The sequence below is a fragment of the Rhea pennata genome, chromosome 2 (genome assembly GCF_028389875.1).
Source record: "Rhea pennata isolate bPtePen1 chromosome 2, bPtePen1.pri, whole genome shotgun sequence".
NCBI classification, from domain to species: Eukaryota; Metazoa; Chordata; class Aves; order Rheiformes; family Rheidae; genus Rhea; species Rhea pennata.
In genome coordinates this window covers 152,447,983-152,465,256 of record NC_084664.1, presented here as the reverse complement: position 1 = coordinate 152,465,256, position 17,274 = coordinate 152,447,983, and the positions used below count along the sequence as shown (strand labels likewise).

The 17,274-nt window shown below is 41.4% G+C and overlaps 1 protein-coding gene across 1 annotated transcript in view; it reads left to right on the top strand.

Annotated features, from left to right (window-relative positions):
• The first annotated feature begins 146 nt into the window (after nt 1-146).
• Nucleotides 147-17,274, top strand: part of TMEM65 (transmembrane protein 65) — a 30,341-nt gene continuing 13,213 nt past the window's right edge. The window contains exons 1-2 of the mRNA XM_062570603.1: nt 147-552; nt 3,147-3,386. Coding sequence (XP_062426587.1) covers nt 207-552; nt 3,147-3,386 — 586 coding nt within the window. The 5' untranslated portion in view covers nt 147-206. The remainder of the gene's footprint in view (nt 553-3,146; nt 3,387-17,274) is intronic.

Sequence of the window (17,274 nt, the reverse complement as noted above, 5' to 3'; positions counted from 1 at the left end):
CGCGCGGCCCGAGCCGGCCCGGCGGCGCGCATGCGCGGAGCCGCCCCCGGGAGGCCGTTGGGCGGGGGGCGGGGCGGGCCGGGGCGGGGCCTGGCAGCACCGCCCCGCGCCGCCCCGGCCCGCGAGCAGCGCCGCGCCCGCAGGCGGGGAGCGGAGCCGGCGGCGGCCGTTGCGGGCGGCCCGAGCGCCGCGCCTTCCCCTGCCCCATGTCGGCGTGGCTCAGCCGGGCAGCGCTGCGGCTGGGGCGGCCGGGGGGCCCCGCCGCCGTCGTCTCGCCCTCCTGCCTGGCCTCGCTGCGGGGCCCGCCGCGCTGCTGCTGCCGCCGCCGCCTGGGCACCCTGCGCGGCGGCGCGGAGGGGCTGCTGCTGCCGCCGCCGCCGCCGCGGGTGGCGCCGCCCGGGCGGGCGCTGGGCACCCACCCCCGGAAGGAGCCTATGGAGGCGCTGAACACGGCGCAGGGGGCCCGCGACTTCATCTACAGCCTGCACTCCACCGAGCGGAGCTGCCTGCTGCGGGAGCTGCACCGCTTCGAGTCCATCGCCATCGCCCAAGGTGAGCGGGCCCGGCGCGGCCCGCGGAGCGCGGCCTCGCCTCGGGCTCCGGGGGCCGCGGGCGGGCGCGGCGGCGGCCCCGCGTGGGGCGCGGCGGCGGGGCACGTGGGCGGCGGCGGGAGCGAGGGCGGCGCCGCTCCTGGGAGGCTCCTCCGGGCGCGGCCGCTCCCGCCGGCGGCCGCTCGCCGCTCCCGGGGCGCAGGCGCCTGAGAGAAAACCCGGTTCTTCGGGGGTTTTTTTTTGACCCAGCTGTACTTGCAAACTTGTTCTGCAACGGAACAAAATCCCGAGAAAATCAAATCCTGCCGATTTCTGCCCTGGCGCTTTTGCCCCCGGTGCTTAGCTGTGATTTGTGGCAGCTGTCGCAGCTGAGGTGACGGCAGAGGCGTGAGAAATCAGTGTGCATCGGATCTAGGCCTCCTCGCGACTCTGGTGGCAGCGTGCCCTTGGAAAGGGCATTTCTGTGGCTTGTGGCTGTTCTGTACTTGCCTTACGGTGGGCAGAAAACAGTTGCACGGTGCAGCCGTAGGAACGCTGCTTTTGTGGAGCAAAGGGGCCTTTTCAGGTACCTCCTCACTTTTGTTTGTAGTACACCACTGCATAGAAACACTAGTGTTTCTGGTCAGAGCAAGAGTAGTTCACTTAAACACTCTTTTTTAGGGGCAATACCACTCTTTTGTAGAGCGATTTATTAAGTGACTGTATTTGTTTTTCAGCATGGTAGGCAGTATTCTTTAAGCTATAAGTTGACACTAACTTTTGAATACTAACAACTAATACTCTTCCAAAATAGATCCTTACCAGCTTATGGAGGGTTCTTGCCCTAAGGTTTTTCTGTGAGTTTCTGTCTAGCGGTTACTGCTCAGATCAAATTGGTTGCTCACAGTCTTACTGTGTAACTGGAGGATTGTGTTATGAGTTTCAGAATGAATCTTTGAAGCATATTTTACTATAACATCTCAAGATTTACACAGAGATAATTCAACAGATGGTCCTATTTGATATCTTGTTGCTCAGTTACTGTTACATACAGAAGAAAGTCTTTCTATAAAATGCTGCGACTACCTGCTAATTTAGGGTTTAGAAGACTGAGTAACAAAAGCGTTAGAGTAACTTAAGAAACTTAACTGCTTGTGACCTTATTCGTAAACTGCAGATTTATTTCAGTAGTAGAAGTTCCAATTCACTTGTGCCAGAAGTTATCATTTCATATCAGAGATCATTTCAACAAAACCTCAACTGTGTGATTTCTAGTCTCACAGATAAGGATTGTACAGAGTGTAGTAATTCTGTGAGGCCTCAGACCTTCCAGCCAAATTCTTGATCTGTCCAGATAGTAACTTGATGAGCTGCTTTGAGAATTAACTTTTTTTTTAGCCACTCTGGTGAGGCTTTTGCCATGGTGACCACTGTCAGCTTTTAACTTAAAGCAGTGATATTTTTAACCTGTTTTAAAAAACAACAATGGACTTCCTAGAGGCCCATCTTGGTTATGAAGAAATGTTGGAGGTCTGATGAATTTTTTTTGGCGGGGTCTAATCTTTAATTTTTAAACTGTAGCGAACCCCTGTTGTATGTTCCCTGATGTTCTTGAGAACTAAAAGCACATTTATTATGAACAAGAGAAGAAACACAACACAGAGATCATTCAGCACAGTTAAAATAGGTGCTCTGCTTTCAGTAGATGCTCCTGTTGTAGCATCGGATTCTCCCTGGGTGTTCTTATATTTGAGCTGTTCAGGGCTAATGAAGGAAGGGAATTGTGCTGAAAGGAGTCCTTCTATGGGGTGTATTGCCAATAGCTGTTTTCTGTAGAGAGTTGGTATTGACAGAATTCAGATCTTACGTGAGGACAGTTTAATACACACATTTAGAGTAGCTGCTATACTCTACGCCAGTTTTCCAGCAGATAAAAATACAGCTTCAGTGTGAAGTAGTGACAAATGCACGCAGAGGGGATAAAAGGTCTGCACTGGAAAGAAAATGATATGGCTACCTGGTTAGATGATGGTGTAGTTTGTGCTATATTATGACTAAATACTGTTTGGTATGTTTAGTTTATAAAATGAAGATTGCATAGGAATAATCTAACTGGTTACACGGGTTGTGATTATGAGTGGTAAATGGGGGTTGGGGGCAGGGGAGAGGTGTTTGTTCCTCACTCTCCAAGTACTTTCTTCAATCTGTTTGTGTTGCTTTTGATTTTGATAACTGCTGAGCTCAATCTAGATGAAATGATTTTGATGATGTGTTTTAGCCCTGTCTTAATCTGTGGCAGCATGCTTTGGGTAGTAGATTAGTTTCACTCTGGTGTTCATTTCTCAAGAAAGTGATCCAAATGTAGTCTTCAAATTTACTTATCTATCTGCTGAGTAAATTCCTATATCCCTTCTGAGTCTGGGAAATCAGTCTCTCCTCAATCATGAAAGGTGTAAACACTTCTGTTGCTCTGTGTGCTTAAGCTTGTTTCTCGCCTGTGATCTTTTCATACTTCTGTATAGAAAGGGATATCTTAGTCCATACCCTTCTTAATGCAGTCCTTATTGGGGTAAGTTTTGACCTTCTTCCTTCACTACCTCTTCTGTGCCCTAACAGACCCCATATCAGCTAGGGGAAGCTGTCAGCAATATGGGGAGACCTGGGCACATCAAGAACCAAAAGGGGCCTGTTCCTCAGGCCATGCGCAGGCCTACCACCAGAAGGACGCAGTTTCATCAACTATTTGCCCTAGCGCGAAATATGACAGGACACACTATCTGTGGCCTCCGCTAATGGTAGAGGCTGCAGGGAAACCCATCCTTTGCCACGGCTCCTACGCTGAAGAACGGTCCTCAGGTAGGTGAGTCATAGCCTTTGACCTTTAAGTTAGGTGAGTCTGAAGTGTTTTGAAACTTAACACATCTATTTGTACTGTAGTCACAAAACCTGGAGATGGGGAGAGCTTGTCACAGGGTAGCCTGTTCCTGTCACCTCATCATCAAGTGTCTTACCTGGAAAACATCTGGATATTTACTGCTTCCAGCACTGGCAGCTTATTTGAACAGTTTAGCTTCATAAAAGCACTTGAAATTTGACATTTTTATTTTTTTAGAAAAGTGTTTTTTCTGTTTGTTTTAATGCTTCAGTCGGAAAACTTCAATCTGTGAGCTTGTGCTAAAGGATGACTGTGAAAGAGTGCTCACCTGGGAGGTGAGACTGAAATAATAGATGTTTTTAGCTTAGGAGAAGCTGGGGGAAAGAGTATGAAACTAAATCGTAATGGAAATATGTTAGCAGATTTTTTTTTGCAGAGTGTCCCAATTTAAACTATAATTTTTGTCTTGCCAACTAACCTTCAGTTTAGTCAAAGCATGACTAAACTGGTGTTTTCAGTAAAGGAAGCTGCAGTCCTTGCTACCTGGACTTACTTTTTCTTCTTTATATAGGTCTTATACTTTTTTTTTCAGTCTTTGAACGGTGAATCGTTAGTGTCTGATGTTTTCCCAAAGAGAGGTTTAAAGTAGACTTTTAAAATTTCAGCTTGTGTTCCATGTAAGCCTCTCAGCGATGCCAGACGAAGATGATGCATGTGGACTTGAATACAAATAAGTTACGCTTTCCTTTTTCATAGCTACAGAAGCACTGAAGTGCCAAATTGACAAATACCTTTTAAGATAAACTCTAGCAGTTCAGCTTTCCTGTTTGTAGAAACTGTGCTCCACGAGCAAGGTTTAGTTTTGTTGGCAGCAGGTAGTCAAATCCTCTTCATGTTCTTACTTCCTTAAGCGAGGGAGATGGAAGTACAAAAAAAAAAACTTGCTGGCAATCTGAAGAATGATTTATGCCTGTGTCCTTCTCTAGCAGTTCTTCCAAACTACTCTTATAATGGAAAAAGGGTGTAATTTCTTTTTAAGGAAGGGTGATTACATTCAAGTTTTCTACCTTAAGTTTCTAGCATATGTTATGAAGCGATTCACAGCAGCACTTCCAAGCAGTGCAGCAAGCCCAGTAGCGCGAAGGGAAATTGTTGAAGGCTTTGACTTTCTTAGATAAGAGATACTAATCATAGGGGAGTGAAGACACAGCAGACATGCTAAAGATGCTGCTGTTCTTAAAAGGGTTAAAATATCCTTATGCCCAGATGTAACACTTTTGCATTAATAATACTAACACAGTGGGTATCTAGTGTCTCTAGAAATAGCAAGTCTTGACAGTAATAGTTATCTCTCATCTTTGCTGCAAAGATGGGAAAACAGTTTTTGTTGCAATTACATATGTACATTGAACAAAGTTCTTTGAAGGCATAAAGTTGCATTTTATCATTTAATGGAAGTTTCTGTACTGTGTTCACTACTAAAAAGAATTCAAGCCTTTTGAACTGTAGTTGCTTGTTTTTCCTGTTGAGGTTGTGTATTAACTGGAAAACATGCAAAAGCTCAATAGCAAGGCAGTCTCGACAGTTGGTTATGCTGCACATCTGGAGAATGCAGTCTTCAGCTAGACTCAATTTGAAGGCAGTGGCATGCCACACCACATTCATATTAGTAAGTAATCTGACCAAGCTGGTGCATCCTGATGGAAAAATGTGCATGCAAAATGAACGTGCTAAAGCATCGTGCTTATCTTTGTAAGAACGTTAGCACTGCTTGGTAAAGAGCACCACCTCCATGCATTCGACAGGGCAGACAGCCAGGGCAAGATCTTTCTGAGAGAATTGCGAGCTTTTGGGCAATGTTAGGTGACATCTTATTTCGGCGTCAAAATAGTCATCTCTGTTTTGTGGTGGTATGTGAAATTTATGAACTTACCTGTTTATTGGAATAGCCTAAGGAGTAATAACCTAGGTGCCACTATTTCAGTAACTTTTAAAGGAAAATTAATTTAACTGAAGTTCTTAGTCTCTTTAAGCATGATCCACTATGAAAAATCATTTTTGTTTTGTATGCATCCAACACCTCTTTATGATACAAACAAACAAGTTCATCTGATGTGATGGCTTAGATACCACTCTTTCTTGTAGAACTTAATTTGTGTTAACCCAGCAAAGCAGGATTTGATCCTACTGGGATTACTTGCTATCTTGTTTAATGACTGTTTTTTTTTACAGTGAAAGTAGGAGGATTTTTGGGAGGACCACTGGTCGGTTGAGACAAGGAGAGGGAGGGACTGTCTTGCTTGTGTGACTTGGTCCCCTCCGTAGGCGTAACGTATGCACACAGCTGAGCTGAGCTGTCTATGGAGAAGGACAGTCTGCCACTGTCTTGCTGTGACCTAGGTCAGGAATTTTTTGAACTTTAGTGTTTGATTGCTGTTCTAGCAAAATGTCTTCTGGCCGACTGGTAGTAAATGTGCAATATGACAGACTGAAGTGCTCTGTCAAGCTGATAAAATGACAAACCTTGGAGCTTGCCTGCGTGCAATCCCTTTGTCTTAAGCTATCGCAGCACACACCAAGGCTACTGCTAATCTAACTTGTGAGTCAAAAATATTCAGTGATGACAGGAATAAGCGTTTCAGATGGAAATATGTAATACTTAATGCTTTTGTTCAAACTCATGGAGCCCCTACCTGAGGGCGGAGAGCTACACAGGCTGTACTGGTTGTTTTAAATTCTGCAAATGGAATTGTTGTGTTTTCATATGGTGGTCATCTATGTAAATTGTAATGCAAAACATTTTGTTGCCTGTGATAAAGTAAACTATTATAAAAGCATTTTCAGCCCAAATGTCAGTTAACCCTAGCCATTTACTTAAAATTGATGTTCTTTTGCCCCCCCCCCCCCCAAGAAGAATGGGGGAACCTTGAGTAAGATCTTGCTGTAGCTGTTCTGACATAGTATTTTTCTGAAAGTAAAAATCACAAGGCCTTAGCTGTCACATGCATCTGTATCTATAATACTCAGTGTTTGGCTTTCCCAGACTTTCTTGCTGAAGAGCAGAGACCCATCTTCTGCTCTGATCGGAGAACCAGGATGGAGCTCAGCCAGGGAAGCTGAGTCTCACTTCTTCAGAGAGCTCACCAGACAGTTACGTGAATTGTATGACCAGGGAAAACCTCACTGACCAAATAACCCTGCAGCTACTCTGTTGAGTAATAGATAAAGGTGGGAGTCTCTTTTTCTCCATTCATTAATTTTGCACTTATTATAAAACCTACCGCAATTTTCTTTTTATTTTTTTTTCGTTGCATCCTATCTCAAGAATTATAGGTGCATGTTAAAACCACCTTCATAGAAGATCTGGAAACTGCATGGGGTGAGGTGCCTTAGTTAAGGGTTTTAATACTTATGAAGTCCAGTTGAGAGCTACTTTCCATCCCAAGAAACTGTAAAGTGAAATTGTGAAGAAAAACAAAACAAAATAAAACAACCAACCAGGAGAAATCCCCAAGCAAAAAACATGAACAAAATCCCATCTCCGAAAGGTACTCCCAAGTAGTAGAAAAATCTCTATTTCTATTATTCATTCTAGCGTTACTGTGCTGTATTAGTCAATTCCACATTTGGTATCTTTATTCCAATGTACTTTTGTGCTTAAGCTTTAATATAACTGAATGCTTATGATTTATTTGACTTCCTTTTTAAGATAAAAATAAAATTGCAAATTTAGGTATGTAGAAAGGTTAAATTTTTCCTTATGTTGTCATCTCTGCATACATCTAGTACCTCTTAGACATGAACTGTGTATAAAATTTTTTCCATTGAGTTTTAATTTGATCAGCCTAGACTTACTGATTTTTTTCTGTTTCAAACTCCAGAACATTTTGTTTGTACTCAGAGTCTACTTGTGAGTCTTATTCTATCAGTACTAATATAGATAGTATTTCAGGAGAAGGCTATACCTACATTGCTTAAGTATTAGAAGGGACTGAGGTTTAATACCAATAACAGCGTTGGATGTTGGTCCCTTGGAGTATAAGTAGCCTGGAACTATTCTCTAAAAATGTCTAATACCACTGTAACTGTCCACCTTCAAGCCACATTAAGCAAGTTTACTTAATGTTGTTGAAGTTCATGTTCTTGTGGTTTAGTTTTCTTCCCCCTTCTGTAATTTTACTTACATGTGTAACTTAACAAATTTGATTCTAACCTGCATTCTGTGCTTAAATGCAAAACTTGGCCATGTGTTTCTGCAGAGGAAGCGTCTAAAGAAACAGCAGTGCAGTCAAGGAGACTGGATTCTCTTTAGTCCCCCCTACATTTGTAAAGGCTCTTTCCTTGCTGGCAGATACTGCAATATTAATTGGAATGTTTAAAATAATGACCTATTACTGTCTTGCTTTTGAACGATTTTAGCATCCAGATATCCACGGGTACCACTTGAGAAGCCAGTGAAGGAGGTAGTATCACCAGAGATGACCAGTACTTTTGGTACAGTAAATAATAATAATAATAAAAAAATTGTTTGCTGAAATGTGGCATTGCATAAGGCCAGTGAACTGCTGGTTTCTGCTTGCTTGTTTTGATGCAGCTGGCATGCATTGCTACCAGAAATAAAAGTTCACAAATTTTGTTTATTTAAATTGACATAGAGACTTAAGTCGTTATATTAATGATTCCCTTAATACTTCAGAGATTTATTCGTAATGTGACTGGAGGAGTGTTTCATGTGCTGGTCTTGTGGAAAGTCTTCTGAGCTATACCATAATTTCTAGAAAATATTAAACTAGAGATTGTTGACTGAGACAATTATGTTCACTTTAAGAAGCTCAGTGTCATCTACATTCAGCTAAGCTTAGTGTTATTATGTGTTTTCCTAGGAAAGTGTTGTGCGTTTAAATTACATGGTCCAAATGCAATAAAGAAATAAATATAATTTAGTTAACTTTTTTGCCCCTCTCTGTAATTAATTTTTTGGGCAAGGTGAAATAGAATATTGCTCAAATTAAAATTTGTTTTCCAAATTTTGCACATGTTTAAGCATATGATACAGCAAAGTAATTGTCGTGCACAAGCATTTTTTAGTTCATGAATTAAACTATCAAACCTTGAGCCATTATTCTTCAAATGCGTTGTGTGTAAAATAATACACTTTATAGTCATCAGAAGTCAGAATTTTATTTTTTGATAGTTTAAGGAATGCTTTTGACTTGGGAATTTTACAGTAACTTGAACCTTTTAGAGTCCTTCATTGGAAACACTTTGATCTTCATGTTATAGGTAGAAATGAAAGGGAGTGTGTATATTCTGTGAATATAGAAATCTTGGTTTAGTGTGTAATCTAAATTAAAAGAAAATGAATTTTTATTTAGTTCAATCAGTTTACTTAAATTATTCGAATCTTACTCATTTCAGCTGAAAACTCTACTGTCTTATTTAATCGATGTGAGTATGGAACTATCGAGGCAGCTGGTGCCTCTGGGGAAAAAACATTTTATAAAAGACAAAGTAAATAGAAAAATTAGACAATTGCACTGCTTGCATGATATACCTCAGGAAGCTGTCTTCAGTATCTCTAGCTCAGTTTATTTTTTTTGCCTGTGGAGAAGTGGCTCAGACTGGGAAAAGCTGAATTTGAGAGGGCTTGTTCTCTCTTTCTCTCCCTCTCTCTTTTCTTTCCCCTTAAATTATCATGATATTATTTCAAAAATTTGAAAGCGAATATTGTTGTTTCCGTTTTGCTGCTCTGTGTGAGACCTTCCTTTAACATCTAAGGTGCCTACTGGAATTCTTTGGCTGTGTACTAACAACACCTGAAATTAAACCCATGTCTCCTCCGAAACAGTGAGGTTTTGAAGGGAAAGTTCCGAAAATACCCATTCTAATCCAGTAGAATGGATATTTCATTCAAAACCTTGTGATGTGAAATCATAGGTATTTTTCATGTGTTCATCTGCATTATTTTGGATACTTAGATATTGGTATGTTAATTATTAAAGTATCCACCCCAGCAGCAGTAATGCACGTTATTCAGTCTTACTGCTTGCCTCCCCTTGTGTGCTGCGTCACTGGCCAGTTTGCACTTGTATGTGGTGAACTCATCATGTTCTTTGCTTTTTTGGAATACTCTCTGAAGTTCTTCTATTTAATCTCCACGATCTGCATCACATTTTGGCAAAATCCAACAGGCTGTTTTTTTTTTTTTTTTTAACATACATGTTTCTTTATGCATTATAATGAACAAATGAAGCATATTTGAACACCTGTATGTTTAGGGATGGGGCATACTCTGTGGCAGTCTTCCTATCACCTTAAACCAGGCCTAAGGAGAGGCTGGCTTGTTTTCTTCTCTCTTGTTTCCTGTACCCAGGAATATAACCCTTTCTCAACACACTTCCTAAATACTTTGTAGCTTTTAGGGATTTAGTGTATGTACCATAATTTGTGGCTTAGCAGTAGTTGTGCTGCTCTTTAGGAAAGAAAAGCATTTCCCTGGGTACATGCCAGATGTGTTGTAGGTATTCTCAGAGCTAAGATCTACTTTACGTGGTTAGTATCTGCTAGGTAGGGCTCCTGCTTGACTGATAGAGGGACATGTTCATGAAAAATCTCTTTCCTTTCAAAAAGAATGAAAAAAACTTGAAAGAGGCTTGTATAGTGAGGACAACTTGGTCTGACAGGAGCTAGATACACGAGTCTCACCATGTCCCAAAGCTCTCTTTGAAAGAGGAAAATCCAAGACCTGTAATCTGGACACTGGTAGTGCTTTCAAAACCTCATGGGAAGCCTGCAGACAAGGTTAGGAGGAGAAATACTCTCTGTAAAGTGCAGGGAATGTAAGTGATTCTTACCCATGCCCAGAGGGGAGTCTGTCTGCTTCTCTCGGTAGCTGTGTGCTGGTGTAAGTAATGTTGAGTTGCCGTGAAGCTCTGCTGATACTCTCTTGGTGTCCACATGCTGCTTGTCACCCAAGAGGCAGTTGTTGCACTTAAACCTGTTACACTTCTGTGCTTGTAAATATCATTAGTTTCTAGTTAGTTGTAGCCTTAAAAAAACCGCTCTATTCGTGGCTTTCATTCATTGCTCTTTGTAGCTTTTGGCTGTGTGCAGTGACCTGCCCTTACCTAATAGTGCCCAGCTCCCTCTAACTCATGTTACGTGAAGTGAGTAAATTGTTCTCCGTTTGAATATTATCCCAACTCTAGTGACAAGCTGAATGGATGGAAATTTTGTTTTATTGGTTTTCATGGAAGACTGGAGAGAAATGTGCATGAGACAAATTATTTTTCATCCGCCTGCTTTTTTAAATGCTGTTAGCTTCTATTTTCAGATTACAAATGACCTTTCAATCCAAGCCGTTTCTTTACATCACTGAATACTAGCAATGGACTGCTTTTTTTACAAAGCACAAGGAAAGATGTGGTGTCACAAACGTAAAATTAACTGTTTTGTTCACAATGTTGAATTTATTTGGCAAGATGGTCATAAATAAGGGTTTTGACCAGAGGGCAGGTGGAAGAGAAGTTTGACCTTCCTTCTTCCTATCTCCCCTGCCAAGTTTCCTATTTATTACCTATTTTATTTTATTTCATCAAGTAAAGTAAAGGCAGCAGGGGAGCTAAGTAGCTGCAAAAGTGGCAGTGCTGCTAAAAAAAAAAAAAATGTAAGCAGCTTGATCATCTTTTCCTCTTTAAAAAATTAGACAAACTTACTTTCATGAAAGTATCTCCCTCTCTCTGAATAGGGTAAATGCGACAAATGTATGTCTGTAGTTCTGATACAGCATAAATAGCCAGTGCCAGAGATGACTAGTGTGATGGTCAAATACATGTTACTTGTTGTTTACAACCTCATTTATTATATATAGCTTACTAAAAAGGGAAAAAAAAACCTTTGGATTTTGCCTGTTTTTTACAGCATTTTTTTCACTGTTAGATTAGTTCTGTGGATTGGACGTGTCAGATCAGTCTTGCTTAGAGATGTTTATTTCTTTTCTCTCTTTTTTTTTGGGGGGGGGGGGGGGGTTGGAGACTGTATATGGCTGAGTTCCACTGTGGTTTTGTCCAACCTTTTGTAAGTAAAAGCTAAAGTAAAAGCTTGAGCTCATTGAATTGTTCTTTCCTAACCATGCGGGAAAATGGGCTAGCTGACGTGTAGCAGATGTCTTGTCTGTATGGGTACAGGTTCAACATTGGCTGAAGCCAGGCTGGTGCAAAGAGAGTGTCCCAGTCTTCTCCGCTACCCTGAAACGCTCTGGGGGTGCAGTCCCATTGCGTTGCTCCGTTCTGGCGCTAGCATTCTTTTGTAGATCTAGCTGTGCACCTGGCTGAGCATAAGTGCTAGAATAAAGGAAAAGTGCAGAATATGTGGTCAAGAAGGAATCTAGGAATGTGAAGAAAAGTGTGTCAGATCACCTCTCGCAGCAGCAACATGAATGTAGATCACTTCAAGGTACAGTTTTTGTATTTGACTTGAGCTTCAGCCTTTTCTTTTGTCTCATGGGAGATGCCGTGGGCGGCGGCGGGGGGGGAGGGAGTGTGCCTCGAACTGGGATTCATGTTCTCGTCCCTCGTTGAGGTCTTGTGTCACTTGTGCAAGTCACCGTATGTACAATTAGTGAGCAACACTGTTTAGTTCTTCCATATTACTTTTTTGGTGTTGTCAAACACTCAAACGCTTAGAATTGTATGTGGGGATGTTACAGACCTCAAGATTTCTCTGACCTCTAGTGAATAGACAGGGAGCTGTCTCTTCTCCTTTCCTCTGCCTGTCTGTCTAGGATTATTCCTTCTGGATCAGTGGCCACCTCTGTGTAATGCAGCACTTTGCTCCAGAACTGCAGGGGAAGGAGTCATCAGCTTGGCTCATGTCCTTCCCCTTCCTCACTGCTGGAGAAGAGGCTGTGTAACACTGCCCAGTTCGGGGGAGCAGATGAGCAGAGGGAAGGATGCTGGAGGCACCCTGAGGTCAGGCCCCACAGGAGAGCATGAAACAAATAGGAGCACAAACTTAATCCAGATCTCCAGTAAATATTAATGTTACAGGTATGTCACTGATGCAGGCAATATGCAGTTGTCATAGCAGAGGCAACTTTGCACTGTCATCTGAATAGAAAGGGAATTGTGTTAAATAGATTAGATTCCTTATTTCTTCCCATGTGGAGAACAAAACAGACCTTTTCTGTGTGTAAAAAGCCTTGAGCTGTGTTTACATTCATATCTTGCTAATTTGCAAATTGATTGGCAGAACTATAGGTAGAGGATACAACTTCAGCACTCTCACATGGGAATCTACTGCTTCTTCACACTTGAAACTGCTATGAAAGAACGGGGAAAAAAGAACTAACAGTGAGAAAGCAGAAGGGAAAAAATGCAAAGATGAAACAAGAGTGTTAAATGACAGAAGCCAGTCTTTTAAAGCATTCATTGCTTAGTGTCACAGGAAGGTTAATCAATACAAGTATTAAATGGATCAGATTTGTAGTACTTCGTAAAGCAGAAGTCTCAAAGTAGTTTTAGAGAAAGTCTAGGCACAGCCATACCTTGCAATAGTGTGACTAGTGCTGAAGCTTGAGTTAGCTCTGCAGTTGGAGGCTGCATAGATGCAATTGTGCTAATTAATCCTGAGCACTGAGCAAATTAATCCTCCTGGGGAGGGGGGAAAAAAAAACATCCTTAACAAAATGTAGGAGTGCAGAAACACCGATGAGGAGAATAATTTTTCCTTTTTTTGCAGAATAAAAGCAATTACTTGAAGAGTTAAAAATGATCTCAGTGAGAGCTGCCTGCTTTTAGAGTATGATGCTCTAAGTCTTCCTGTGTTATCCTCTTTATAAGACTTTAAATAATTAACTTTTAGTAACCATGTGAATTTCTTAATCACTTCAGATCACTCATGAACATGAGTAAATGTTTTTACTAAAACTTAATCATAGAATCAGCAAGGTTGGAAGGAACCTCTGGAGATCATCCAGTCCAGCCTCCCTGCTCAGTAATTCACGTGCAGATTAACTTACTAAATAATGCAGCTGCATAACAATCCAGCAAGTATTCCATGTTTTTGTAACTTAAAAGCCAAAAGAAAACATTTTGAGGTCAAGTTCCACGTGAAATGTATCTTATCTATTTTTACATTATATTGTATAACATGAATTCCTTCAGCTGTTTGTCAAAGCTGATACTGCATCTTGTTTTTTCTCTCTGCAAAGAGTCAAATGTTAAAATCTGACTGCTTCCACAACTGTAGCAAGAAAGCTTGCTAAATTGTATGGGGAACGGAAGAGGAAAGATACCCAAGTGCTCAACTTCCTTTAACAGTAAGGATAAGAGTTGAGAAAAGCTTTATTGCTACTGAGTTCTTTATTCATTAAATATTTAATACAGAGAGGTAAGGATCAGTTGAGAGTAATTAATGGCTAGAACTTAAATTATCAATTGTTTTTAACATTTTTCTCTTTGCTGATAGATATTAACAGCTTATTAAATGCATGTGCTGCCCTCAAATCCTTATCTTCATTGCCACAACGCTGTGAGAGTTTAGCAGGAGCGTAATTACACTCACTGCGAGTCTGTAACTAAATGTTTGGACACCATTCAATTCATCTGTCTGCTCTGTCGTTCTGGGTAGGCGTCTCAGTTCTGAGACAGATGAAAAGCAGTAACATCTATGTGCATTCAAAGTCTTTACAATTGCTTCAGAGAGACTCTTATTTCTGCAGTCTTGCTTCGGAGCTCCTCCTCAGGCAGGGAATGGAATTTTCCATTGCTATAAACTCCAGTGCTCGTTAGTTCAGGAAAAGCCCGATACTTATCGGTATGTGGTTTAATAGCAGTTTGCCTTTAGTTTCAGTACAATTCTCTTAAAGAAAAAGCAACCAAAAAACCCCAACCCAAACTAAAACCTTTAAACTTACTGGCTGTCTGTGCTGCTGCACAGCAGTAGCTGCCTGTATGTGGTGTTGGCTGTTGGAACGGTTGTTACTGTCTGCCTGAATACAGGTGCTGGGGCTGCCGGTCCCATGCAGCATGGGAAGCACTGATGTTGCCAGCCTTGAATTCACTCCTGTAGTAAGCATTGCCATGGATCTTGCATCTCTAGATATCAACTGAAGTAGCTGCTTGTTTCCAAGACCCTTAGCCTATGCAAGAGGCAAAAGCTTGTGCTCGGTGTCTGGGAATGACTGTAAACAGCAGGTGTGTTGCAAAAGGCAAGCAAGTGTAGCACAGACCGGTCCACCACTACTTTTCTGAGACACAAGCCCCCGTATTACTCACATGTTACGTTTCATGCTAGGGCAGAGAAGGAGGGAACACCTACTCCCCGTTTGTTGCTGCACAGGCAGTTGTCGGTAGGCTTCAAGCTCCAAAGTTGCAAAGCTACCTACAAATACAGCATGGTTTGCTTGTATTTGAAAGCCAGCACTGCTCTCTGTTCCTCACAAACTACCATTTTTTTTTCTTTTTGGGGAAACTGTGTTTCTGGGCAGATAAGAGAAAGGTGTAAGTAAGAGTCTGGGTGGGAAACAAACTCATCTCTCACCTCCTCAGATTGCTTTTTAAAAACAGGACCTGGTGGGAAAGTTGTTAAATAAAGAATACCTAAACTGTGTATGTTCCTCCTTAGATGTTTCATGAACACTTGTATGTAGGCATCAGCAGTGCATAATGTTTGCCTCTTTCAAGGTAAGGAAGGCAGTATACTAGATCAGATCTCTTTGGCTGTGCTTAAGAGCTGTGATAAGCCTTGTTATCGAGGTTTTTTTTTGTGGTGTTGCTTAGAACTGTTTTCCTTGTTTTCTCTGTGTGAAGCTAGTACAAAGGAAACCATAAAACCTAACTTCAGACCATGATAATGTATGGATGCTATGATTTTATTTGCTTCCAGTTCAACACTGTTGCTTCACTGCTCGACTAGAAACCAGTGATTTCACTGATGGATGCTTACCTCAAAGCAGAGACACCTGAGAGAATTTGGTATTGATAGAGAAGTGTTAACACCTTATGTTACTGAAACACAATTGCCAGTGCATATTCAGATGAGATTAATTCTACTCTAATGTTAGCCTGAAATAGTTATCCAGTCTTGTTGCTAATGGGGAGAGCAATAACAATCCCAGGGAGGTTTTCTTCATCCTAAGACAGAAGAGTTTGCTGTGTTATGTGAGAAGTGTCGCTCCGTTACTTGCAGTCTGCTGCTTCAGCATTCATTGCAGTCCCCGAGCATTCGAACACAGGGACGTATGTGACGATGGGGATTATAGTTCAGCAAATGAGTTTGCCTTTTTGAGGCAGAGTCTTGACTTTGTGAATGACTCACCCGTGGGGGAATTACTACAGCCACGTTATATGTTGGCATTACTCTAGCACCTTCTGGTTTTCGATTTCTGTTAAATAATATACATCCATTTGTGTCTGAATGCACAGATCAGAAGACTACATTATTGTTCAGCTTTGGATTCCTACAATGTTATCTCCCGTGTCTCTGGCATTTCTATGTAAACACTTCAGTTACTTCTTTCTGATATTTCTCTCTGAACTAAGCAGCTCAAACACCGTACTTCTATCGTTACCCTGCATCTCTGTTATAAACCACAAGATCTTTCTATGATGTCCTTGTTTTAGCTGAGTTAACCCCCTCAAATCTTGTAGCCTACATTTGTTTCTAATATTTTGCAGTTGTAGTTTGGGACCTTGCAAAATTAACCACTTCATTTCCATCCAAGCAGATTCACGCAAAATATGATTTGAAAGGCTGTTTTAAGTTTATAAGATGCTGAAATGAAACTGGAACGGATCAGGAAAAGTATCTTAGTGATGCAGATGGTGATTTGGATTTCTAGATACCTGTTTTCATTTTATGCTTTCTCTTAAACTTCCAGTCTGGGTTTTCCACCTTAGAGGTCTGTGTTTTGGCAGATGTCTTTAAAATGCTGTTAATGGCATATTGCTTTTTTGAAAGGGCTAATAAGATAAGTATATTACATACTTGCATTATTTGATGATGATCGTCTGGTAGGCACTGAAGAGAGAATTGAAGTTCTGTGGTATTTAAACCTATGTCTCATGAAAAATGTGTTGCTAAATGCACGTGCTCTGTGCCTCTAGGACAAGTGTCAACCCTAACCCACTCTTAGGGTTTCCTCCTGAGGCTTTGGAACAGACTGGCTGCATCTGCTCTATGTGCCCTAGCTCTTTCTTGGAGTCTGCAGCTGCTTGTGTGCTAGGGAGTGAACTATTCCCAATGCTTGGTCTTTAGATATAAGAACAGCCCCAAGTAAAGGTGATCTCTTCTGCTACCTCAAGGTTTTTCAGGAAGGGAGATGGGACATGATCATTATGCCATCTTCTGCAGTTTTAGGGACAGTATAAATTAGTCTTTAATACCTGTAGTGCCATATCGGTATTTATGCAGAACACTTGTTTTGGACACAGTTATCTTTTTCACTGGTGGCAGAGAAAAATTATTACATCATGCCCTCTGTTTATTCATTGCTTGTTAGTGCTTTGCTAAGCTTTCTTTTTTTTCTGTGCATGTGACTGAATTGATTAACAGTAGAGTCTATATTTAGCACTGCGCGAGTCAGCATCCCTTCATGCTTTAATTGCCGTAGTAACAGGAAACCGTTTGTGAGTTACAACAAGTGATGGAGATTTTTTTTTCCCTCTGCTGTCAGCTCATGACTTGGCTGTTCTTGTATGGAATATTAAGGGAAGCCAATTGAAAATCGATGAACATGATTATTCAGCTGTGTGTTTTGCTGTACACACTGAAGTTTTTGCAGCTTTTACTAAAACTTGGAGAAAAAAAGAACAAAGAGGGATGAGGATAAATCTTACGAGATTATTCCATGAATAAACTTCTACCTTG